Consider the following 26137-nt stretch of genomic DNA (forward strand, 5'->3'; position numbering starts at 1 on the left):
TCATTGTGCTTCAGGGCTTTCGGGGCTCGGTTCTGCTCCGCAGTAGCTTCTGAATCCTCCTGCTCTGTGGTTTACAAGAGCCAGTGTCACTATTCAGGGTTCATACAGACTGTGGAAGAGGAGATGTTGATGTTTCTGTAGTTAATTAAGTAGGACATAACTTACCAGGATAACAAACTAACACATCTACTACTACTATCAAAATAATAAAATAACAGTGCAACCCTGTTTCTACTCCTCAATTTACTCATGCTGCCCTTTCTTTCCTTTTCTCTCTCCCTGGCTGTCGTTTTCCAGTTGTTTCTCTCCTCCCTTGATCTCAATTTACAGCATTTAGAGTAATGAGTGATAAGAGGGTTATTAGAAGGGTAGAGCCAGAAGCAGAGAAGGAAAGAGATGACATGTGGAGAGATTACCAGTTTGGCGCAGAAGAAAATCTCAGAAGTAATGGAAGAGTAGCAAAGGGTAGAGGTGATTATTTCGATGGTGTAGTAGTATTTTACATAATTCTTTCCAGATATTATCTCTTCCTCTAAATCATATTCCCCTGTATCGAAGTACATTAAACCTGCATAGGAAGTGGTGTCATGTTGGTATTTCATCTCATCCTTATTTTTGATGTTGCAACGAAGATCTCTGCCTGACAGGTCATGGCCCAATGAATGCTTTCTGTTGTCCTCTGCATTCTTTACTAGTCAGGGATGGTGTGGCAAAAAATCTGAGTTATCGTGGTCCTTTCCTCCTCCTCACCTCTGTGTGTAGCACCTTTTAGCTGACATCAACATTCCTATTTTTTTAACCTTTCTGGATGTTAATGTAAATACAATATAGCTTTTCAGATTCTTCAACAAAGAACATACTAATTGTGGTGCAGTGCCTGAGAAATTAAGCATCCAAGGAAACCCAAAGTAATAATACATAGACAGTGGAGTAAACACAGTAGAACATGAGGGGAGGGCAGAGTCATCTCCCAAAGGCCCTCCCTCTAGTTTCCTTCTAAGTTCTCATGGTAGATTGAGACAAATTCTCAAGACAAATTCTACCGGAGACAAATTCCTTGTGTGTCCAATCACACTTGGCCAATAAAGATTCTATTCTATTCTATTCTATTCATTTTTTTTTCTCTTGGCTGTCTCTTTGGCTTTCCAGTCCTGTCCTTGATGCCACTTATCCCGCTTCAGGTTTTGCATAGAATCTTTAGGTGAAAGAAGCAGTGGTATTGTTTGTTTCTTTATTTAAAATAATGTTAAATAGAACATAACTGAACAGGCTAACGTATCTGCTGCTACTAAAGATCAAAGATGGTAGGTAAAGAAGTCCTAGCCATGAACATGCAAAGTAATTCAGGAGCGATTGGGGGTATACACTAACTGTAGGTGGATAGCAACCTTATTCAGGAAATTATATGCAAACTGTTAATTATCTGCGGCGTCATGGTTCTGTTTTTTAAATGTTCTATCTGGAGAGCTGGTGCTGCACCTGGCATCCAGACTTTTATTTCAGTTTCTGTAGGTTTTTTGAGACATTTGTAATTAATTAACAACCAAGCCCTTATTGGCATGTAGGACGATACAGATAGGATCCAAAAAACAAATTTAAAACAATCCCCAAAGAAAATAATAATAGAGAATCTCTTAATAACAGAGTGACACTACAAAATTAAGAAGAGCAGAGCTATCCTTTAGAGTGTATAATTCTAGGAAAAACTTGGCCACCAATTCACAAACTACAAGAATTATTTAGCAAGTGTAAGATCTTTTAAGTATCTGATATTCTGTTCAAGAGAAGAACATTTGCATATTTTCCCCTCATTCCCTCATATTCAGTGCAGTGGAAGAGGGAATGGGCTAAAGATTCCAGTTGATTTGAATTACAGGAGCAGAATCTCTTCACACCCTGTCTTTTAAAAAATCTACCATATAGCAGCGTTGAAGGCAGAGCATTAAGCTTAGCCATTGATCTGGTTCTCCTAAGGCTAGGGTTCAGCATTATCACTTGTGTGCAGATTTCCTGTTACTCATGCAGAAGAATTATAGCATGCCAGATGCGTGCTTGCAAGCATCTTCTTCCACTCTCCCTTCCCTTCTCCATCAGAGTATGTTGTCAGCTGGTCACTTCCTTGGCCAAAAGAGGGAAGCAAACATCCCAGTCTAAATGTATGACTAGAGCTCACTTCATCATTCGTCTGTTGGTGGGAAGGGACTCTCCAGTGCAGACAACAAACATAGTACAGGAAGGATTTTGCCAAATTCTTTTAGTAAGGGCTTCAGAAGGTACAGGCAAGTAGCTAAGATTTCCTGTCTTCAGGGAACTGAAATCTGCTTTGCTGGTCTCTCTATGAATAGCTATCCATATAGTTTTGAATAGGACTCTGCACACATGTTTCCTTAAAACCTTTCTTGCAAGACTTGACATTTTCAGGGTTTTAGTTGTCGACTTGTATACAGAAAAAGTACAAAGGAGTTTGTAGAATGTATGTGTTCTGACTAGCTAGGACACAGGCTTGCTTTAGTCTCATGACTTTAACGTCAGTGTGTGGAAAATTGGCAACTCTAACATACTTGGTGAAACAACTGCCAAATATGGCAACTCTAACACACTTGGTGGAACAACTGCCAAATTCTTGGTGAAACAACTGCCAAAATATGGCAACTCTAACATACTTGGTGAAACAACTGCCAAATGCTTTGTTTCATTGCTGGATTTCTGCTGAGTTTCTGTAGTATTAGAAAAGTGAATCCCCTGTGTGCATCGAGAGCCCTGGCCAGGGAGGGAAGGAAGAATAATAGCCTTGCTGGAAAATATTGAGGACTACATCTGATCATAAACCCTGGCTTCAGCCATGAGTAGTATGTGCCTACTATTTACCCTTGGGAATGCCTGTGCAGCAGTCTAGTCACTGGCAGGAAGATTGACCTTGAGGTGACCCTGAGGTGGCCTCAGAAGGGAGAATAAAATTTCCCTTAATTCAGAAGCAACTGCTGGGAAAAGGAGACACATGACACAACTTTTTTAGCGGGACACATTTTGGAATATGTAGTATATCACTGATAACTTGTTGAAGGAATGCTTGAATTTGACCAAATACAGGAAAAATATTTTACTGATTCAACAATTAAAACTTCGGGGTTTTTTGCATACAAGGACTTGAATATTAAAATAGTTTCAAGCCCTTAATTAGTTGTGGAATTTTTAAAAAACCCAAACTTTGTATTAAGCATAAGGTAGGCTAAATTTATTCTATGTTTTTAGGAGCTGGTTATTAATTTTTTGGTGAAAAGAGCTTCTGAAGTGAAATTAATCTAGGGGCTGACTTTGTAAGCACAATGGATACTGATTAAATAATATCATCTTAACTTTAATTTGTTTCTTTTAATAAAAAATTTAATTGCCTGTTACCTGAATCTCAGTAGTTACAAATTTGAATGTAAGGCCATTCACCTGAAGGTGTTTTGCTTTACATTAAAATGTTTTTTGGGGTCCTAATTTTCCAAGGTGACAGTTGAGGTAAGTATAGAGGGCTTCCTTTTCCATAGAGAACCATCCATACAGTCATAAAAATAACTGTTCCCAGGCAAATCGTAGCACAGGTATAATTCCGACTAATAATTCTAAAGCATGTGACTTTAAAATATAGCATTTTCCATGAAGTAACATCTTAATACGGTGTTGGATTCCAACTGGATCTTTCAGTTGTCTAAAATTATTTAGCTCATTTCTAAAATCATGTTTCTTAATGAAAGAGTTCAGTAACTGAATATGCTAAAACTGTTTTGGGCATCTAGCACAAGGAAACCTCTTAGGCTTGATGTATGGGTCTGTCTTTTTAGTTACAGTGCATAATTTTCATGCTAGGTTTATTCTGTGGCTGCTTATGTGTGTTGAAAATGCCTGATTTGGGGCGGGGGGGGGGGGGTGGGGAGGGAAAACTAGGCCTGTGTATTTGAGATGTTCTTGACAGTTCACTCTTCTCAGAAATTGCCTGAGAAGCAATTGGTTAATAAAAAGGACTTTCCACCAGTGGGGTTTAGCTATTGTAGCTGGGTCTTTGTCTTTTTATTAACTCACTCTCAAATAATAGGGCTCTGGTTATTTTGCAGAATGTCTCTGAAGAATGGACAGCATTGCCATGGCTAACTACAAGCTACAGTTCACAGTGGACAAACGTTGTAGTTTTCTATTTACTTTTATAATTTTTTTTACTTTTATATATTTTGTAGTTTTCAATCAGTCCTGTATGATTGTTAATTACGAATGCCGTTTTTTAAAAGATTTAATAGTGTGTAGTTAAAAAAAACATGTTAGTGTTTATTTTCTTCCATAATGCAACCATTTCTGAAAATGTCAATTTCTCAAAATTTACAGCTGCCCAAGTCCAAAAAGGGGGTAACGAATTGACCTGAGAAAATTAAAGAATTCAGTTAACAGGCGACGTATGCCTTTTAATTCCTATTTTTTCATTTTTTCTATTTTCTATTTCTAATAAGTAGGTAGTATGTGTTGGCCAGTAGTAAGTTTATAAATTGCATGGTTAAAGTGACCCATTGGCTAATATGCTAGTCAGTTACATGACCCCAGTTATTCCTTGGAATAGCTGCTTTGACCATGCGTAGTGTTTTTAACAATATGTAAGAGCATTTTGAACTGTGGACCAACGACTGTAAAATATTTGTTTTTAAAAAAGCTATTGATTTGCATGTTTACAAAATTAAGTTTAATTTTGCTACCATGTGATAAAGCCTTTAGTAAAATGGAAAAATTGCTTTGTCTGTATATTGCTGGTGCATTTAAGAGATTCACTTTATTAAAGGTGAAACATGACAAAATGAGCTGCGTGTGAAAAACGTTTTTATTTGGATTTGGTTCTGTCGATGCTTAGCCAATTCTCCCTTTGTCTTTTAGGGATGCACGAGTTGTTAAAGACATGGCAACAGGAAAATCTAAAGGATATGGCTTTGTTTCTTTCTTCAATAAATGGGTAACTACATATTGCTTTTAACCAGCTTTGTGCACTGGAGAACGTTTAGCAGAATTAGCAGGTCTTTATTGCTCATGGCATTGACAAATTTAAATTATGCTTCTCAAATTAAATGGAGCTCTAGGCAAATAGTGTTCTTTTCATCTTTTTACTAGAAAGCCCCCCGTATCAACTATCCATTGTACAAAATAAAAGACAGACCATGCAATCCTTAGATCTACTATCCTTAGGTCTACAGTCTAAAAGGCTGCAGAGAGTAATGGAGGGGAAATGTAAAGTAAGTCATTCCATTTAGCAGTGCAGATAGGCTGATGATGATCTTATCTCTCTTAGGCTCTTTCTGGGAGGGAGATAGTGCAACTTCTGTGGCCTTTGGTTCTCTGGCTAATGTCAAGAATTGACTTCCCTTTCATGATGCAACTGACACGTGGCCTTCTAGTTTAGAATAATGGTGTTCAATCATTTATGAAAGGAGAACAAACATTGCACCTCTGCTGAATAAGAGTCTTGTTAATTGCTTTTCCATTAATTGATCACATAATTACTTAACCATAAAAAAACCACTGAAGTCCAAATGTGGTGAAGGCATTACTCTTTTACAAATATAATCACTGCTGTGGGAAACAACCTACACTAAAATTTCCAGTGGTCTGGAAATCTTGTGCACCAATTTTGTTTGAGGCAAAACTGCTCTAACTTGCCTTGTTAATATAGCTTAATGAAGGAATCTGTATATATAAATAGTGGCCTATTTTGTGGTCTTGAAGAGGTGTTATCTCTTTCAGTCAGTAGCTGCAGCACCTCAATAGTAGTATTCAAAATCTCTGAAAGTGACCAACTCCGTCTGTACTGAATAGTTTTGCATTAGGCAGCAGTACAATTCTGGCTTCCTAACCTTCTAATGGGTTTAATCTCATCGAATGAATGCCTTGACACCATGGAAGGTCACTTATGTCTTCCTGGACTGTGGTGTCAGGACAAAATCGGTTTTTCCCAGCAAGTTAAAAATTCAGATTAACAGTTGCATCAATGACCTTATCAATCGCCAGATAAAAATATGTTTTTAGTGACTAAATGCAGCTTTTTTATTGGCTTTTACTTGCTAGTTCATATTTCCTTGCATAATGTGGGGGGAAAATGGACAAGCAGCAGTCCAAAAATATGCCTGTTGCAAATGCAGTTCTGTTTAAATTTGGAACCAATTCTGTAAGCATCTAGATCAGATGCTTTAGAGCTGTATAGTAAAAAAAAGACAACAAAAGAAGACTTAGCATTGACTACACTCGTGATTTAAAAAAATACCTATTGTTCAACCACTTCTGAAAGTATTCTCTTGTGTGGATAGGATGCCGAAAACGCTATTCAGCAGATGGGTGGACAGTGGCTTGGTGGAAGACAAATAAGGACTAACTGGGCAACACGCAAACCTCCAGCTCCAAAGAATACATATGAGTGTAAGTGTGTAAACTTCTGTTTTGGTCAGTAGTCATAACATATGGGTTTTTTCCTGTTTAGCCTGTAGAAGTAAGCTTTTGTGCAATAACAGGACATGTTAGGGACCAATTAATGCTCTGTCTCTAGACCAAGGGGATGAACTTTCTGAAAGGAATTTGGTTTTAATATTTCTTAAAAGGCTTACATTGCAAGCTGTTAGGGGGATACTTAGAAATACCTAGAAGTCCATGGGCTAGGACATGGGTTAGAAATTAAAGCAGAAATACTATACAAGAGATATTTCTGGTAATATCCACAACAAGAAAGCGAACAGTTAGACTTACAGAACTTTGTTTTCCCATGTAGCAAATGCCAAACAGCTTTCCTACGATGATGTTGTAAATCAGTCCAGTCCAAGCAATTGCACGGTGTACTGTGGTGGTGTTACTTCAGGGCTAACAGGTAGGGCACCTTATGGTTTTAAAGAATCTAGAAAGTTGACTCCAACCACCCTTATTAACTTTTGCTCTGCTTTTTGATTTGTAGAGCAACTGATGCGCCAGACGTTTTCTCCGTTCGGACAGATAATGGAAATTAGGGTCTTCCCAGATAAAGGGTACTCTTTTGTGCGGTAAGACACTGATTTGTATATTTGTATTTTTATGAGACCTGATAAACTAGATAGCTTAAGGTGCTGCAAGTCTTTGCCATCCCGTTTTGAAACTGCCTCATACAGCCTGTGGTATTGTTTGTCCCTTCAGTCGTTCCTTCAGGCATCTACTACTTCTGAGTAAATCCACCCTCTGTGGTTGCTAGCCAAACTGCTGCTTTATCTACTGGTGCGTCATTTTGATCTGCTCACCACAGCTGAAAATCAGGCAGTTCCGATCACATTTTCAGGTGTGCATTTTTAGTTATACATGCAGAACTTTGTGTGATGCTTTCACCTGACATCTAGTGCAGGACCGAATGACAGATGGAAACTTTGGGCCTCTGCCCCACTTTCAGTATTTTGCCAAGATCTAAGAAAGGCACTCTTCCTCATGGGCATTGTGGAGTCCACATGCCTTGCACATACTGTATTTGCCTGAAGGAAGACAACCTGAGTGTAAGATGACTCTTCGACCTAAGGAGAGGTAATAAATAAACTTTATTGCTGTACAAACCTGTAATTTTTAATGTGAATTTAAGATGCCTCCCTCTTTTTTGACAGTACACCAGGAAAAAAAATGCTAGTTTTCCTTGCAGGAAAATAAGATAGTTCTGAATAATAATGTTCTTACGAGGTGAAGAAGTTCCTGCATGTCATGCTCTGCAGTATATGATAGGTTCTTCCTTTTGTATTAACTGCTTACAGGTTCAATTCCCATGAAAGTGCTGCTCATGCAATTGTTTCAGTCAATGGCACAACCATAGAAGGGCATGTTGTGAAATGTTATTGGGGAAAAGAAACACCAGATATGATTAATCCAATCCAGCAGGTAATTGACTTTTATTTCTGTTTTTATAAGGTGGAACTTGGGGTAGCGGGGGAAGCCCTCACTATTGGCAGATCTATGTAATGAATAGATCATTAATGTATAGCCTCATGCAGGATTCCTAATGTGACATACAGGGAAAAATGAGCTAGATGTGGAGGCATGTGCGCATGAAATATATGCAGGGTTTTGTTTCTTCTTGGAAATGTGTTGCTTATTCTTCATCTGCTGTGCTCACCTTTGTTGTACAGCTCTTAGATTACTAGTACATGCTTGAATTAAACAATTACAGACCATTGTATGGCATGTTGGGCAGGACAAGTGCCTGAGCACCATACAGTGACTATCTTTGGTGGATGCAGTATGGGGAGGGAGAGCACAGGGGCAAAACTGCCCAGTGAAAGAGGCTGCAGATTATCACTTGATACAGGACATATTATCAGTTTGCTACATGTAGTACCTGGTTGTCACTGCATTGTTTTCTGTTGATGTAATACCATTTTTCTGCATTGTATCCGCACTCTGTATCATGTCTCATATACTATGCTTATTCATGTTTCTGGAATCTTAGAATGTTGTTTTTTAGGTATCATTTACATATCATAGTATCAATTTATACTACGTAATCCGCTTTGAATCTTGGTGAGAAAGGCACACTATAACAGCCCAATCCAGATATTGGGGGGCGGAGGCTGAACTGCCATAAAAGACGGCACAAATTCATGCCACCACATTTGTCCTCCCGGCTGGTGCAAGTGTCACGCCAGCTGGGAGGGCTCCACAGCACCCAACCCACCTCCAGATGCCACTTCCAGAGCTGTGTTGGCCTAACATGTAGGTCAGCGCAACTGGGGGTGTCCCGAGGGCATTCCCAGTAGCGGAGTCAACATTAGTCAACTCCCACTGGGCTTTCGCCCCAGGAGCATCAGTGGTGGGGAGGACAAACCTCCATTTTCCCCCTATGCAGTGCTTTTGGGTGGCTAGGGAGATTGTTTGTTTCTTCTGCCTCCCCACTCCACCTGAAAGCCCTCTGGAGGCAGTGGGGAAGCGTGGGATCTGGATAGCGCTCTAAATGTAGAAAATAAAGTACTAGCACCACATCCTGAGGTTTGTGTACTGTTCCCATAGTACTGGCACAATTTTTTCTTGGAGAAGGTGCTGGGTGAATGGTAGAAATACAAATGAGAGGAAAACTACTGTCATGGCAGGCATTACTGGGGAAGATGGACCAATGTCTTGTCTCTGTATAAGGCTGCATTATACATAATACAAGTTACCTGTTAGCATCCCTAACATTAGTGCTTTATATTTTGTAAAGAGATTTCACCATAGTATTCAAGTCTCTTGATTCAAAATGCTGTAAGACATATCATAGCACTGACTGACTAAAAAAATCCCCTTCTGATTATCTTAATTATACGTTCTTTAGGTATGTTCATTATATTTAACTCTCTGTAATTAACTGCTGCCTTTTGTCACATCTGTACAGTGTAAGCTAACATTGATTTGTTTAATCTTTAAGCAAAATCAAGTGGGATATCCACCCCCTTATGGGCAGTGGGGCCAATGGTATGGAAATGCGCAACAGATTGGTCAGTACATGCCTAATGGATGGCAAGTCCCTGCATACGGAATGTATGGACAAGCATGGAATCAGGGATTTAGGTAGGTCTCTGCTCAGAAGTCTTTTTCAGAATGAATTGAATTAAAGTACTTATACATGTGACCTGCACACCTCCTTGACGGACTTTGATAGAAATGATTCTCCAGATTTGTGTATCTGATATTTTAAGCATGGAGATTTTTCTGAAATGGGAGCAGCTCTTTTTGAAATTAATCTGTACATACCTTAAACTCTGTAATTGACTAAGGGTTTGGAACAGCCGACAACAAACCCTCAACCAGTGGGCGCTCATGACTGTCCTACATTCCCACTGGTTCAGCTTCAGTCGTCGGACACCCCCCCCCCACATTCACACACTGCCCCCTCCCAAACCCCAGCCCAAGCAACCACCCTTCTGAACCCCCAGCATGCCTAACCCCTCCCACACAAAGAAAACCTAGCCTGCCGATGACAAACACCCCAATCCCCCATAGGTTCTTCCTTTCCTCCTCTCCCCCAAAGAACAAGCAGACCAAAAAAACCCACCCCACAATACTTAGCAACAGACTCCTCAACACTCAGCAACGCCAGTTGCTCCCAGAGGTGAACATTGATTCTCCCAAATTTCTTCTCTTCAGCAGCATTAACATATGTGAAAAAGCCAATCAAAACTTGCCTTGCCAACCTCCAGGTGGGGCCTAGAGATTTGGAATTACAACTGATCTCCAAACCACCGAAAACCCTGGAGAAAATGACTCCTTTGGAGGGTGGACTTTACAGAGTCCTTGAAGATGGCAACCTTACTCCCCAGATCTCCAACAGTTACTTAGGGAAAATTACCTCACTCTCTTTCCCCCGCTGCCTTATCAAATTTGGTTGTTCAGACTGTTTCCGCTCCCTTTACACATTAGAAAACATTCAGTACCAAGCTTGCCAATCTCCATGATGTATGTACAAATTTCATGTGAATAACTTAGTTGAAGCAATTTTATTTGTATGTTTACAGCCGTTTTGGTAATTTAGATGGTACAATTGACTTGTGATATAAACAGTTCACATTAGTGATACAATTACAAGTTGAATCAAAACGTGTTTCCAAGGTAACACTTTCCAGAGAACCTTGTGCACTTGGTGCCGAGCAGCTTGGTTCCTAACTGTTTTAAGGAGATGCTGCCTTGCTTCTGTGCCCTCCAACAACAGCTGTCTAGAGCCTGTTATATTCAGCACAACAGGCTTTACTGCTAGTTCAGACATGATTGGGAACGGGTGTTGGGTTTGATAACAAAAGGAGTATTTTTAATTAGTCATCCTCTGCCTGTCCTCTTGATGCCATCGTGTTAATTTTAAAAGAATGTTTGGTAAGCTTAATCTGATCTTCCTTCCTCTTCAATCTAGTCAGACACAGTCTTCTGCAGCATGGATGGGTGCAAGCTATGGCGTACCACCACCTCCACCACCCCCTCCACCCCCTCCCCAAGGACAGAATGGAAGTGTTTTAACTAGTCAAACTGGATATCGGATGGCAGGTTTTGAAACGCAGTGAAAGAGACTGACTCCGTAATAGAAACAACTGGTGGCTCTGAGGCTATATGGAGCATTGTAAATCCTTTGTTTACTTTAAAAAAATCTATCCAATCAAGTCAGTGCAAATGTCCGAAACAGTATTTATTTTTAATCATGAAACTTTTGTCCACATTTTTTTAAAAACACACACACAACCGGAAATACTAGATGCTGGATATCTGCCAACTTTTGCCTTCTTTTCCTCTTTTGAGATGTGTTTCTTAAGATCCTTGTTTGAAACACAACTAATGCAGGGATTTCTGCCTCTTTTAGATTGGGGCAGAAAATTGCACAATATCAAACTTTTTTTTCCACTGAAGTAGCGTGCAGTTCTAGTTTTCATTCCTAGTATGATTTAAAAATGTGTATATGAAAGCAGTTAATACAAAAACCCACGCCAAAACTGTGTGAATTCTGAAGATTTATTGTGATCTTCAGCTTGTGCACAATTCTGTTTTAAAGAGAGCCTATTGTATAAAGTGTCCATCTCCTCACTTTTGTTATACTGGGGTTCAAATATAACTTATTGGTTTACATTATTTTGTATCTAGACATTTTTCAAAAAGTGGTTTTTTGCCTTACTGTCAGCTATTAAATTATTAAATGGGGGTGGGGGCAGGGAATTGATCAACAAAGTTAGTTGAGCAGGACGCTCTGATGGATCCAATTCTTCATGTTGTTAACTGTTTCGTTGTTAAACTTGAGAAGGTGCCTGGGAAATCCCTGTTGGATTTGCTTCAAGATCTTTTATCTTCATTGATGAATTTCAGCCCAGTTTCAAATACTGCTAAAAATGTGACATTCTTATGAACCAGCTTTTTAAAAAAATTGTCAGTTTTTACATTTAACATGTATCCTTTCTCATGTAAACTATTTTAGCAAATTAATATTTTTCACAAAAGTTGTTCAACTTTTGTATGTCTCCTTCTTTGAAAGGGTAAAAAGGCAGAGCTCTTTGTGTGACTTATGAGTACAGTTGAAAACTTTGGTTCTTGCATGTGAATATCAGATACATTTAGTTTTTGAATACACAGGCCTCTTTTCAGAGACATGTAGAGAAGTCATCAGTCTTATTGTTAGCAGTTTTTTTCTCACATGGAGTAAGTTTGACTTCATTTCAGCATATACAAGGAGAGCTGTGGAATCTTTTAGCATTGTGTAAATCAGACCAGAGTACAAGAAATGCTCCAGTGAAGTCTGAAGGACCAGCCAGATAAATCATTTTGAACTGTTAGAGGTCCAAAAACTGCCCAGATTTATCCTACCTCTTTTAGCCTTCAGAGTGCAACTCTCCTCCCCCCCCCCCCAAGAAAACCAGCCACCCAACAACAAAAAGAAAACCCGTAGTTCAATATTTGTTTATATTAATTTTGGAGTACTGGCTATTTTTGTTCTGCCTCTGTTGCACTGAAGCAACTTATAAAAGCCTGAGTGTTTTTTGTGGAAAGAAGTAATACTAAGACAAAGTGGGGGTTGACTTGGTGGCTGTTCTGCTTGTCTTGATTTCAACCCCCTTGTTTGTCTTTGAGAAATTTATTCATGAAAGAGGAATTTTGAGAAGGTGTTCTGAGAGTATACAAGGTTTTTTTTTATTATTTTGTAGTGGGTGGTGGAGAACAAGCGAGAAAGTGCAGCCTAGAATGAATGTAGAGAAAGTTTGTAATCCATGACTGTATTCACAACTGGCATTTAACAAAGAGCGAGAAGGGCCAGAAACGGCATGACTATCTACAGAGTAATTCAGTACAGCTCTGCTTAAAATTTACAGCTCTGTAAAGAGCTGAACACAAATCTGTCAGAAAATAAACTAACCTTGTAGACAAGACTGACCCCCAATTCAAAACAAAGTATATTGAAGAGACACGTTTAACTCTGTAGTGATGCCTGTTCAGATTTGCATAAATTTGTGGTTATCACCTCTGCCTGGACAATTCTTTCAAAAGAGGACATTTTAGTAGATCTGAGGTGAGTTTGATGCATTGGAATTTTCTGTATTTGTGTGTTTTCAGCAATAGAACTGCCCAGATTTGGTCTACTTAAATAAAATTCCTGTCACTAACATGGATTTAAGACACTTTTGCCCGGTTCTTAAAAAAAAATAAGGGGGAAAGCTTCTTGTATCTTGTCAGTGCTGGTTTTTCTCTATTTTGAACACATAGGAAGAAATTTAAGACAGGTTCTCTTGTTAGCCACAATCAGACCTGTAATGCATCTCAAAAGAATGAATCATTCAAAGCGGTAAAATAGTGATCTTAAAAATAAAGTTCTAAAGTGTTCTCAATTACATTTCAAAATTCTACTAAGAATGAACTGAGGCCCTCAAAGAATAGGTGTACTGCTTAGCTGGTATTCTGTACATAAGACAGAGGCTGAATCTTGCCAGATGTAATTCCAAAGTTCTTTTCTGTCTGCTGTAACCAGTTTATAGTAACCTGAAGGCAAATAAGTTGACAGTGGTTTGAGTCCATTTCTTCCTCACACAATCACCCTTGGTTCAAGCATGTGTACATGTGCCTGTGTGTTTACAAAGCGAGTTTTCTTGATGTGAAACTCATAAATGGAACGGTACCCCATATAGATAGTGAAGGAAAATGAAGCAATCTGGGGGGTTTAGTAGAGCCCATTTTTATGTTTGTATGAACATTAAACGCCTCATTTGAATTAATGTATTTTGATACTTTGTGTTTAGAAGTTCGAGTTCTTTACTACAGAAGCTGTGACTTTTGAAAGCCATTGAGGGTGTAAATAAAAGATGTGAGCTTGCATATTTTACCCTTTGTTTACTTTACTACTAAGATTTCAGTACAGGTCAAGTCCTCAATCAACAGTTATCTAGGCCCTAGGAGTTGGAGCGTGAATTTTGTAGAGCTACCCTGAACTATTCTACTGAGCTTGGTCATCATCTGTTGTAAATGTAACAAGTTGGCATGATCCCAGGGAATTGCATCTCATGTCTGCTAATGCTGGAGAAATTGTAGAGTTGCAAAGATGCTTGAAGGAGAGGCTACTACTGTACATGTTCTATAACAATGAATGCTTAACAAAAATCATGTGCTAAGCGCCAACGTGGAATTGTTGCCAGTGTGGCATGGTGATAAATTGTCAGACAAATTATCTGGGAGACCCAGTTATCCCCAATTGTGCTATGGTATGAACTCCACTAGTAACATTCTCTCAACCTAACCTACCTCACAGGGTTGTTGTGAGGATAAAATGGAGAGAAGAATTATGTAAAGGTGGGGTATTGAATGGTTGAAAGAAGTTTGCTTCTCAACCATGCCTCCAATTCAGAAGCATGTTACTTTGCAGTAGCTGCAGTGCTCGAGAACCCTTGGAAAGGACATTTTAAACTTGCACAAGACCAGAGTTTATTCAAATAGCATAGGGTAGGTAAAGGAGAAGCAGGGGAAAAGGTAAAGTAAAATAGTCGTGAGTAGACAAGTGGAGGAATAAATGCCTTAAGAGAGCTACAAATACCCAAACATCTCGATGAGGCCTGATTCGAAGGAGCCCAGCCCTGTTTCTTCCCACAGGATGACAAGCGTTCTACAACTCTCCAGCGATTCCTTCCACTTCCAGCATGGCCAGTTAAAGGGCTACAGAACTACGTTTCCCAGCATGCCGAGGCCTTGCGCTCATGGTTCGGACGGGCCAATCAAAAGTGTCGTTACAGACAGGGCTCGTACTCCGTTTGTAAGGAGCCATGGTGGAGGATCTACGCCGACTCCCCTCGCGGGCCGCCGGGCTGGAACCCGATGCTGACGAGGCCGCCCAGGTAAGGGCGATGCAGCAGGACCTCCGGCTTGGTCGGAAAGGGGAGGGGTCTTGCCGGAGGCCCGCAGCTGGAAGCGGCAGGAAATTACGTCAGGCCGCGTAGAGGCCTTTTAGTCCGCACCTATAACGTTCCCCGCCTTGGAGCGTTGCCAGGCGACCGAACCGGGTTTATAGCGTCATTTCATATCACGCACAAATATTTCTTCACGTCAGGCGTGAACTGCTGCCGTGACGCCGTATAAAACGTGGGCATCTGTTTCCGTCCCTGTGGGATGCTTGAGCCAGCATGAAATGGTCACTCGGGTGCCTCTGAGCGTGTGCAGAGTCCGACTGCATTGAAAGGACCCCTGAGAGGGGAAGCTGAGCTGCCTGCATTCGCACGGAGACTCACCACCGGTTTCCGGGCTGTGTGTTCCCCGTGTTTGGCAGGTGGCCAAATGGTTAATATTCTGGGCTGGCCAGTGCAGTTCCAAGTGGACTAGGTTGCCACCTTTTTCCTGCCCTTGTTCCTGTGTATGTAATATCGCAAATGAAGGACTTACTGTCACAAAATAAAATGAAGGTGAATTACTTAAATTCTATTAAAGGCACAGATCACGACCACTTAAAAAAGAGAGTCCCTGGTCATATTATAGACATGTGGGATATACCATTCTATATTAAAGCTCAGTGACGTTTGTGTGTCTCTTGATACTTTAGTTATGCTTGTTGCAGTGGGCACTGTGGTTGTGCAAGTTCTTCATACAATACTGGTTTGCCTTAATGATCTCAGGTTGAGGGGTTAAAATATTTATCAATAAACACTTATATCCAACTTACACAAACACTGTAGTGAACTGTGGGATGATATAACAATTTATAATCAGAAATGCAAGACATTCTTTATAATGACAAGTAGACTGGAAAAAGTGGTATGAACATTGCCAGACATGTTTCACTTCTTCTAAATGGAGAGAAGTTGGCTTTGGTAAGCATTGATCTAAGCAAATTCCTTCTCCAGTAGCTGCTACAGACTCCCAGAGAAACAGTGAGAAAGCAGACCCCCACTTGTCTTTCAGAAGTAGCACTCATTCCCAAACTCCCAATATTCTCATGATCTCCTAGCACTCGCAATGACGGCTTGAGAAATCAGACATGAGTGTCAGCATTCTGCGCATCTTGGTTATTGTGACTTCACTGGAGTGTTATAACACAGCATCTCAATGCAAAATGGCTTTGTTACATACTGCTGGCTTGACTGTCTGTGTTCTGGCTAGAATTCTGGGCGTGTTCATGGCATCATCAAATCTCATAATTTTTCTTACTATCCTCAGTTCTTGGGCTACTTAAAACAGACGTCTCGCACTGTACTCACGGCCTGTTGCCGTAACCTGACTGAATTGCTGGCAGTACTAGATAATGATACTCTGCTGTGTTTTGGGGAAGGGAGACATGAAGCTGGTATGTTTGTTACTGAACATCAGGTTGTTTAGGCTATCTTGTTCCTTGGATGCTTTTGCTAATTTGTTTGCACAACAACTCCGGGAGGAAGGACTTTTATTATTCCCATTGTATCGATGGCAAACTGAGGATCTGATTACCATAATGGAGCAGCAGTGGCGTAGGATGGAGCAGCAGTGGCGTAGGAGGTTAAGAGCTCGTGTATCTAATCTGGAGGAACCGGGTTTGATTCCCCACTCTGCCGCCTGAGCTGTGGAGGCTTATCTGGGGAATTCAGATTAGCCTGTACACTCCCACACACGCCAGCTGGGTGACCTTGGGCTAGTCACAGCTTCTCGGAGCTCTCTCAGCCCCACCTACCTCACAGGGTGTTTGTTGTGAAGGGGGAAGGGAAAGGAGATTGTAAGCCCCTTTGAGTCTCCTGCAGGAGAGAAAGGGGGGATATAAATCCAAACTCTTCTTCTTCTTCTTCTAATATAGGTTTTACTTTCTTTTCCCACACTTTTCTTGCTTGACATTAGGAATGAGCTTTTGAAGCAGTTCTCTTTAATCCAGTCCTCCTTGTGGGAAGGTTCAGTGTGGAACAGTTCTTCAAGTCTCAGACTGGAACTAGGTGAACCCGGGTTCAAATTCTCTCTCACCCTGACCTACATTACAGAGTTATTATGAGGTTAAATAGAGGAAGGAGAGGACAATGTTCTTCAAGCTGTACTCTTTGGAACTGATCGGCCACCTCAAAATTATTCCACCTCAAAATACAATGATTGTATGATCATCAGGCTGAGGATGTTTTGAACTCAGCTCAGATGTTAACAGAGTTTGTTTGCTTTTTTTTTGGCACAGAATAATTCTTCTAACATATTTTCCTGGTCATGTTTTTATAATACAGGGATGCAGACCAAAATGGCTCAAATTATGTATTTTCAGAAGGTGGGAAATGTCAAACCTGCATCAGAGGGCAGCTATAGAGCATAATTTCTCTCTTTACTCCTCTCCTCAAAACCTTCCCTTTCCTAAACTGTTGTAGTTTGTTTTTCCACTGAATAAGTCTAAGGATGTGTAACTAGTACAACTGCTTGCTTTTATTACTTGCTTCTCTGGCCTTTTCCTACTTTCCTTTCAAGTTAGATTGCACATGTCTGAGGGCAGGGTGTCTTTCTCTTTTGCCATGCACGGTGATGGCGTTCTCTGTAAATAATGAGTTCCAGAGAAGCTTCCAAAATGGCACTGTGAAGATAATGCTTCTCCAGAGGTAGCCCACCCAAGAGGCAAGGTGAGGTGGCCTGCTGCCTCGAGCAGTGGACTTGTGCGCTTAAACAGCGAAAGAGTAGAAGAAAAATGCATCTGTTGCAGGGGGCACAATCTACTGGGAAATGTGGCATGCAAACCTCATTGAAATAAACGGGCTGCACAAGAATACCACCATGCACTTCATTTCAATGGGGCTTGTGCATCTCCTGTGCAGTGAGATGGGGTGGAGATGCCATTTGGAATGGCTTAGACTGGCCTCATGCATCTAGCTTTATTACTGGTACTTTTCTTCAGAAATCCTTAAAACCTGAGCAAGGAATAGAAACATTCAGGGAACAGCTTTGGAAGCTTTTTTGCCTGAACACTTGCCTAACTTGAAGTCCTTTGAAGGTCAAGCGGGTAGAGATTTAGAGTGATGAATCTTTTCACATCTTTCTGGGTTTTTCTGTAGGCTCTGTGAAAGATGGAATCAAACCCTGTAAAGAATAAAGTCCCAGCTTTTCTGTCTGACCTGGGGAAAGCAACTCTAAGAGGCATAAGAAAATGCCCCCGCTGTGGCACCTACAACGGCACTCGTGGGCTAAGCTGCAAGAACAAGACTTGTGGCAACGTCTTCCGCTATGGTGCTTGGAAGCAGGCTGGTGTTGACGCGGTCAAAATTGTCACTGGCTCAGACCTGCAGGTCTACTCAGTGCGTCAGAGGGACAGGGGGTCGGATTATCGATGCTTCGTAGAGCTGGGAGTTTCAGAGACCACCATCCAGACCGTAGATGGGACCATCATCACACAGCTCAGCTCTGGACGCTGCTACGTCCCATCCTGTTTGAAAGCTGCCACGCAAGGGGTGGTAGAAAACCAATGCCAGCACATCAAACTGGCAGCAAATTGCCAGACTGAGGCCACTCCGCTGACCCTGAAAAGCTCTGTCTTAAACTCAATGCAGGCCTCGCCAGAGATGAAGCAGACCCTCTGGCAGCTGGCCACAGAGCCCACAGGGCCTCTGGTCCAAAGGATTACCAAGAATGTTTTGGTGGTGAAGTGCAAAGCCAGCCAGAAACACAACCTGGGCTATCTCCATGCCTCCTTTGCTCACAAAGCTGGCCCTAAGAACGTGATGGAGCACCGCTTTTTCTGCGCCTGCCAGTCCTTGAAAGCCGGCAAGGCCAGCTCAGCAAAAGCAGAGGTGGGACAAAAATGCATCCACTTCTTTGCCTGCATCAGTGCCTTTGGCAGTGACGATACTTTGGCGCAGGAGTTTGCGGATTTCCTCTGCTATGATACCAGTGGTAGGTAAGGGAAGAGAAAAGGTGTGGGGCTGAGAGGTGGCCTGGACAAAGTATGGGTTGGCAGAATCCTCCGTCCAGGAGCATATGGAGAAAAATGAAAGGTTTTCCTTTCTCAGAGGAGTTTCCTCAGGCCTTAACTCTGGTACTTGTGGAATCATCGTGCAGAGCAATTCTCTAGGAAGCCTGTACTCTTTTCCACCGAAAGATCTAAGTAGAATTGTTTTTACCTAACAGAACTGGGTAGGCACTAGGACCCACGTGGAGCATTCTAAAACAAGGATGGTCCAGCACATGGTAGACGAAATTACAATTCTACTTAGATCTTTCAGTGGAAAACAGTACAGTAATGTGCATGGAGGAGGGAAGCAGCAGAGCCCAAAATACATGTTGACCAATATGTTTAAAAGTATGCCATAATTTTCATAAAATAAAAACAAGTGTCTGTCAGTATCTGAGAGCCAGCGTGGTGTAGTGGTTAAGAGCAGGTGGATTCTAATCTGGAGAACCGGGTTTGATTCCCCACTCCTCCACCTGAGTGGCGGAGGCTTATCTGGTGAACCAGATGTGTTTCTGCACTCCTACACTTCCTACTTTGGGCTACTCATAGTTCTTTGGGACTCTCTCAGCCCCGCCTCCCTCACAAGGTGTCTGTGGGGGGTGGGGGGCGGAGAGGAAGGGAAAGGAGCTTGTAAGCCACCTTGAGTCTCCTTACAGGAGAGAAAGATGGGATATAAGTCCAAACTCTTCTTCTTTCCTGTGCCTTTCCACTCATTGGGCAAAGCACTGAAAAGCAGGAACAAGCCCCCACACTGCCACAAAGTTGTCTGGGTAATTTTAGGCTAGGGTTGCCACCACCAAGTTTGGAAATTTGAGGAGATTAGGGGGTGAAGCCTAGGAAGGAAGTTCAGCAGGGTATAATCGCACATGGTCCACCCTTCAAAGCAGTCATTTTTGCCAGGGGAACTGATCTTTGTAATCTGGAGGTCATTTGTAATTCCAGAAGATCTCTACTCCCAAGTGGAGATTAGCAACCCTACGTTGGGCTGCTCTCTTGCTTTCAGTCTGTCCTACCTCCTAGGGTTGTTGTGGGGATAAAAAGTGGAAGGGAAACCCAGATAAACTGTTCTGAGCTCCTTGGAGGAAGAGTGGGGTAAAAATGTACAGGGTAGACAGATTGCTTCCTGAGCTGTTGGTTCAAATTATCCATGCATATCTTTGCAAATAAAATCCTGCCTGAAAAACATACTAAAAAATTAAAATTGGAAATTCAGCCTGGAAAATGCTTGTGGGAAAGTGACTCATATGGGTCTCTGCCCCTGTGGTTATAGCCCTGAAATTCTTCCACATGGAGCATAAATGAAGAGTGATCAGAGGCGTAGCTCCAAGGGGACGGGGGTGGGCGCGATGCACCGGGGCGCGCCCCTGTGGGGGCATGGCGAGGGCATTCCGGGGGCATGGCGGGGTGTTCCCGGGTGGGATGGGGTGGATGTTGGCGTGGCAGGGGTGAAGGACACATCAGTGCACCGGGTGCTTTCCCCCCTTGCTACGCCTCTGAGAGTGATTCTCCTGCATCTCAAAAACCTGATCGTTGTGTGATGATAAAATGCAGACATTTCTAAAACAGCCATTGTTTAGCCTCTTCTCTCTCCTGCCTCCAGGTCTGAAGCCAATGATAGGAGCCCAGCTTGTTTGCCAGCCAGAAACTGCTCTGCACTCTGCACAGACTATTGCCCCCAAGGCAAAGAGGAGGAAGAAAGATGAAGTAGCGGGTGAGTGTCTTGCAGAGCGAGCCTGTGCAGCATTACTCCAACATAGCCTGCTGAAGTCAGTTGGACTTGCACTGTTACCAAAAAAGTGATGTCAGCTGACTGTAGGACAGGCAGTTTGTGAAGGAAACCAGAAGCCAGTGTATAAAGCCTGTTTTTATGGAGAAGCAGCACCCTATAATTCCTCAATGGTTTACTAGTTCTCAGATAAACACCCACATAGAAATATCAAACTGAGCAGATCTGTTGGTTTTTTAGTAGATAAGTTTCATTTTGAGTGACTTTTGCCACTGGGAAGGAGAAGGGCATTTTGTAAGAACGGGTAACTGTGTTAGGATTAGCACCTTGCAGTGATGTTTCCCTGAACAAGCTAATTCTCTCAAGCACGGATACAGGTTTGGTTTGGGTTTTTCCCTTTTTTTCCCCTCGCACTGATGGCCTTGTTGGCAGCATCCTGACGCCAGGGGACTGTCCGCCGTGCTTTGGATCCGTGCTCCTGCTAGTGCAGCTGGGCGGGGGGAAGCTGCTGGCCTAGACAATTTCTGAAGCTGTTTTCAAATTTGACTTTAAGGCACACAAGCAAGTAGTCCCCTCTCGTCTCAAGATCTGGCAAACAGCAACCTGAGGAAGAGCAGCCTGAAGAAGCCGTCAGTTGCTTCTCTTAAAAAACAAGGTAAGTTTTAGCTTTATCTGGTGTTCCTCCTCATCCCCAGTGTCCTGGGAAGAAAAACACACTCTAAACGCAAAGTTGGGAATACGTCAGAGAGCAGATTCTGCAGGAGACCCTGCGCTTCACCTTCAATATGCCACTTTTCAGGGTTTGTTTGTTTGTTTTTAAAGTTGAAAACTTGATCTAACCAATGTTTTAAGTATCTTTAGTGCTTTGTAGCCCAACCTGCCTGCATTGTCCTTGGGTATGTTCACCTGGAAGTGGGGTGCAGGATGGAGGGGTCCATGTGTTTCTGTCCAGGTTTGAATGGTGAAGTTTCATGAAAACCTTTCCTTTTTTTGCAGCCAGCAATCAGGTGCTTGATGAGTCACAGGTGACCTTGTCCTTCCAGGAGTGGCTGGCCAGTGTCACTGAACGTATCCATCAAGCCATGCATTATCAGTTTGATGGTAAGTCAGGAGGCACTTGGGTCAACCTCACTGCCTTCCTTAAATGGTCATCCATATCAGAGGATTACACTCATGAGAGGGATTCTTCCTGCAGTTTAAATGCAATGATTTTTCCCAACAGGAAATGAATTATCCTCTCTATATTTTGCTTCTGAGAACCAAACTAGATACAACAGCATCTACAGGTTGAACTCTTGAATGCCCATTTTAGCAGGGTCACATCTAAAGTATGGCAGGTATGGCATGTGCCCTGGGCACCACTTGAAGGTGGGTTGCATCGCTGCCTGCCTGGCCATGCCATCCACGCACCTTGCTTTGTCTGCTGTCTGACCCCTTGGCATAACTCAATCATTGGCAGTGCTGTACATGCCCCACATCAAGCCAAGCTTTAGGGAGAGACTTTCACTGCCCTGAGCCAGCAACAGGGATTAGGAGGGTACCCAAGGGGCACGCCAGTACCACATGGGTGCTGTTTTCCATAGAAATGGCCTCCCGTTTTAGAGAAGAATTTCTCCATTTAAAAGTGCTGACCTCCCCCCACCACCCCTGAATAGTTATGGGAGTGAGGACAAGACTCTGGGCCCTCACAGCATTTTTAAATGGCTGACCTCTTCTCCAAAACAGCATCAGCATCCACAAGTAACATCTGGTTTGGCCCTGAGACTGAAGACTGGCTTAACAGCCAAAGGTTAGTTGGGAAGCACACTTGGGGAGTTTGATTTGCATGGACCACTCCCTTTACATTGTCAGACTTTAAAGAAATTGGTCACAGAAGCCACCTCTGGCCAGTTTTAATCGCCTGGAGCTGTTTATAAATTCTTATCCTCCCCACAAGGGAGTGTTTACATGTCATATAGATTCTGTGAAACTAAAGGAGATGTTACTGATGTGTTGCCCGGTGCCGGCTCTGGCAGCAATCATTGGTGCATTTGTTGAAGTCTCCTCAGGTCTGGAATAGATTTCTTGAAAGGCAGATTCTCTCTTGTCCTTTTGCAAGGGATGTAAACTCTTCCTTTTTGAGTAGCCACTAAATTAAACATGAGGTGGTTTTTGGCTGCAAATATTTTTGTATTAGATGTTGCAGATAGTTTTTTTTAATGAATTCTTGAACACTGCTTTGAATGTGGCAACTACGTTTGTAAACCAAATGAATAAATATAGAGTTGAAAAAAACACTTGTATTTTACTTATAAGACATCTGTCTGCATGTACACTGCTGCCTGGAATTTTCTGGTTTAAAACCCTTCACCCTCCTATTTCAGTTACTCGAGTTCTGTATTCTTGTGAGGTTGCTGCCTTCTCTTTCTTTGGCAGTCTCAAAGCCAGTGATCATCAGTGTGCATGCAGCAAGAAGGCATAGAGCATGCCCAGTAGTAAGCAGAGAAACACTAGTGGGTGAAATAAGTGCAGTTCTGCTTAGAGTTGCTCTGTATGTTACCAAGAGGGAAGTAGCTGCTACTTGGTTCCCAGTTGCACTTGGAGCTCCTCTTGCATTGCCAATACTATATTGACCCAACAGGAAGGTGGTTTCCACACAGAGCCAGGCTTGTGCAATTTCCCCATAGCTGGTATGACTGTTAGGTTTCCCTGCTGTGTCACTACCCAAGCAGTGATTTTTTCCCCTATCTACCTGCGCTACTGTAGTCATTTTTGTTGCAGAGGTGTGTCTTTCCTTTTATATCTTCACAATGAAAGGGGATAGAGACTTACTTTAAAAAATGACAGCTGAAAATTCAGAGAACCTTATGCACAATTTTTTATGTTTTGTTGATATAATTATTAACTTGCCAGTTTAAAACAAACAAAATAGGATCCCAATGGAAAGGGAAAGAAACAGCCCCCACAGAGTCAGGCAAAATAGTTACCATGAGGGTGAAAAATACCTAAACTTTCCCTCTCACACAGCAGCCAGACCAGGCTTTACTACAGTCTTTTTCAAAACTTCATACCAATGCGGGTTTGGTATGAAGGAAAGCTGGGGAAACCCTGCAAGATATACTAACACGCTGTGATGCTTTGGAGGAGCAGGAAAAACTCTTGCTTTCCAGCAGCATTAAATCTGGGTCAGATACCTCTGTGTGGAAAGTGCTAAAGATTAGGAAGGTTCCTGAACCCAGAAATTGCATGTATCTCTCCAAGTATCAAAAGTTCAACCAAGAATGCCCCTCTCCCCTTCCCTAGGTTTTGTAGGCTTTATGTAGCATGATCCCACAGAGATGGTTCCTCTCGGGATCTTGCCTTGAAAAGCCCATCCTCCTCTTTGAGGGCAGCCCATCCTCTCCTTTGATGGCATCTGTTTATTCACCCGTTATTAATATTTGCATTATCCATTAAAGCAAAGATTAATGGCTTGGTTTTCTTTGGGTTTATTTAATTCTTAGGACTTTTCATCAGTCCTTAGAAGTGGCCTTGGTCCCAGATAAAATTCTGTATGTTTTTTTTCTTCAAACCACTTCCTGTTGTATATGTGTATTATTTTGCACAGGCAAACCAGAACCTCTGGTATTCCACATACCCCAGTCTTTCTTTGAAGCTCTTCAGCAGAGGATTTCTGTTGGTAGCACCAAGAAGCTGCTCCCGAATTCGACCACAGGTATCTTATAGCCCTTTCACTCTATAACCCAGTCCTGATAAAATTCGACTGCACATCATTGCCAAATCATGATGGACCAGGTGGGTTGAGACAGCATTCCCAGTAGAGCTGCACTTGTATTATTTCAGAAAGGAACAGAGATGGGGGAGGGGAGGTGCAGATAAAAAAAGCCCCATTCCCGGGATCCTGACAATGTACATGAAGCAGAAGCAAAACCCCTTTTCATCAAATGTTACACCATGTTTGCAAGCCATAAAAGTTAGCTTGAAAGGTAACATGCCTAAAAAGCTCATTTCTTCCAGCTTTTGTCCGGAAGGATGCCTTACCTCTGGGTACCTTTTCCAAATATACATGGCACATTACCAACATCTTACAGGTCAAACAAATCTTTGATACTCCTGAGGTAAGACTCTTTTTTTGTGCAGGACTTTACTCTGTTATTATGGTTGGAGGAGATTGATGAAGAGAGAAAAGAGGAATCCAAGGGTGTCCATTCAAATAGGCAGTGGACTATGGACTATGGACCTAGATTTGATTGATAAGGGCCTGGCCTTGTGTGACAATCTGTGGCTCGGCATCAGCATTCTAGACTGGTCTTGTGACCGCACTCTAGAATGGTTGCACTCTGAGACTACAGGGGGTGACCAGGCACCGGAGAGCCAATTGGTTGTATCCTGTTTTCAGCCCCCGTTCTTGGTTTCTCTTTCCAGATGCCCTTGGAAATTACACGCAGCTTTATTCAGAACTGGGATGGTACTTATGAGCCTTTTAGGTGTCCCAAAGTTGAGGTGGAAAGCATCCCAGAGACGTACGGACGTCTAGAGAAGCAGCCAGTTCTCCGGCCTTTGGAGCTGAAAACTTTCCTGAAAGTTGGTGAGTCCGCCATCTGATCCATTTATAGCTGGTCTACCAGAGAACCTATTTTTCCTATGTGTGATGCTGGAAGAGACCCTGTAGTGCCCCTGTCCTGCTTTCTTCTTGCCAGGCAACACTTCCCCAGATCAGAAGGAACCAACACCTTTCATAATTGAGTGGATCCCTGATATCCTCCCTCAGTCCAAGATCGGAGAATTGAGGATTAAGTTTGAATATGGCCACTACAGGAATGGCCACACCACCGAATACCAGGAGCAACGCCCATCCCTGGAACAGACTCTGGAGCTCATGCCTCTCACCACCATCACATTTCCTTAAATTTGTTGCGTTCTCGCATAGCTGGTTTGCACAGCTCCCCACTTCGCAGCTGCTCAGCCTGTGCCATTTCTGAGTAGCCAATTGACTGGAGAGATTGCAAGGAGGCGGAGCTCACTGAGACTTTGTTGATGTTTTTAGACAATTGTATGAACTGCAATAGAAAACCCCACCACCACATGTCCTGTGGCACCATATTCCATTGCTGCTGTCTCTGAGATTCATCCCGGTGGTCTTCATTTCTACCTGGAGGTCCATTTGTCACTTTTCTTGTTCTGCCATTCCAGTTTGCAAAGGAGGCTACTGACAGATGGGGCAGAACATTTAGCTGTTCTATAGAATTGTAACTCCTTTACTGGCATATGTTGCAATATATTTTTTAAAAAATAAATTAAATTGGACCGACTCCAGTTTTCTGAGTTCAATCTCTCATGGAGTCATGAGCAGAGGCGGAGCGCTCACGGGGTCAGACAGGTGGGGTCACATGTCCTTGGGTGCATGCCAGCTGGTCATGTGGGGGTGGAGAGTTGCCCCCCATGCCCCTTCCCTTGGGTCTGCCTGCCAAGCTGCTCCTTCAGTCGGCAGAGCCTCCGCTGGCTGAAAGGGCAGCCTGGTGGGGCCGGGCCATGGGGCGGCCCGCAACAGGCTCCCACTGGCTAAG

At 42.4% G+C, this 26137-nt stretch overlaps 2 protein-coding genes and 1 pseudogene across 4 annotated transcripts in view; all 3 read left to right on the top strand.

Moving 5' to 3' along the window:
- TIA1 (TIA1 cytotoxic granule associated RNA binding protein) overlaps positions 1 to 13821 on the top strand; it is a 24899-nt gene extending 11078 nt beyond the window's left edge. For 2 of the 3 annotated variants that reach the window (XM_048513136.1, XM_048513137.1), the window contains 7 exons: positions 4903 to 4978; positions 6324 to 6432; positions 6779 to 6874; positions 6959 to 7043; positions 7770 to 7893; positions 9413 to 9555; positions 10889 to 13821. In XM_048513136.1, coding sequence (XP_048369093.1) covers positions 4903 to 4978; positions 6324 to 6432; positions 6779 to 6874; positions 6959 to 7043; positions 7770 to 7893; positions 9413 to 9555; positions 10889 to 11036 — 781 coding nt within the window. In that variant the 3' untranslated portion in view covers positions 11037 to 13821. Of the gene's footprint in view, positions 1 to 4365; positions 4434 to 4902; positions 4979 to 6323; positions 6433 to 6778; positions 6875 to 6958; positions 7044 to 7769; positions 7894 to 9412; positions 9556 to 10888 lie in introns of all 3 variants that reach the window. The other variant, XM_048513138.1, reaches the window with a different exon arrangement.
- A 492-nt stretch (positions 13822 to 14313) lies between these two features.
- LG12H2orf42 (linkage group 12 C2orf42 homolog) lies at positions 14314 to 25882 on the top strand. Its single transcript, XM_048513542.1, has 9 exons — positions 14314 to 14831; positions 17973 to 18807; positions 20466 to 20576; positions 21145 to 21246; positions 21588 to 21692; positions 24178 to 24285; positions 24588 to 24688; positions 24996 to 25158; positions 25271 to 25882. Exons 2-9 carry the CDS (start codon positions 17985 to 17987, stop codon positions 25477 to 25479), a joined length of 1722 nt encoding a protein of 573 aa, XP_048369499.1. The 5' UTR covers positions 14314 to 14831; positions 17973 to 17984; the 3' UTR covers positions 25480 to 25882.
- On the top strand, positions 19424 to 19532 carry LOC125442320 (annotated as a pseudogene).
- Positions 25883 to 26137: the final 255 nt, after the last annotated feature.

This window comes from Sphaerodactylus townsendi, linkage group LG12 (genome assembly GCF_021028975.2).
Source record: "Sphaerodactylus townsendi isolate TG3544 linkage group LG12, MPM_Stown_v2.3, whole genome shotgun sequence".
NCBI lineage: Eukaryota > Metazoa > Chordata > Lepidosauria > Squamata > Sphaerodactylidae > Sphaerodactylus > Sphaerodactylus townsendi.

Coding starts and splice junctions, on each gene's coding strand:
- LG12H2orf42 (XM_048513542.1), top strand. CDS start 17,985: ATGGAATCAAACCCTGTAAAGAATAAAGTCCCAGCTTTTCTGTCTGAC. Junction 24,286..24,587: donor GCTCCCGAATTCGACCACAG/GTATCTTATAGC, acceptor CATTTCTTCCAG/CTTTTGTCCGGAAGGATGCC. Junction 25,159..25,270: donor GAAAACTTTCCTGAAAGTTG/GTGAGTCCGCCA, acceptor TCTTCTTGCCAG/GCAACACTTCCCCAGATCAG.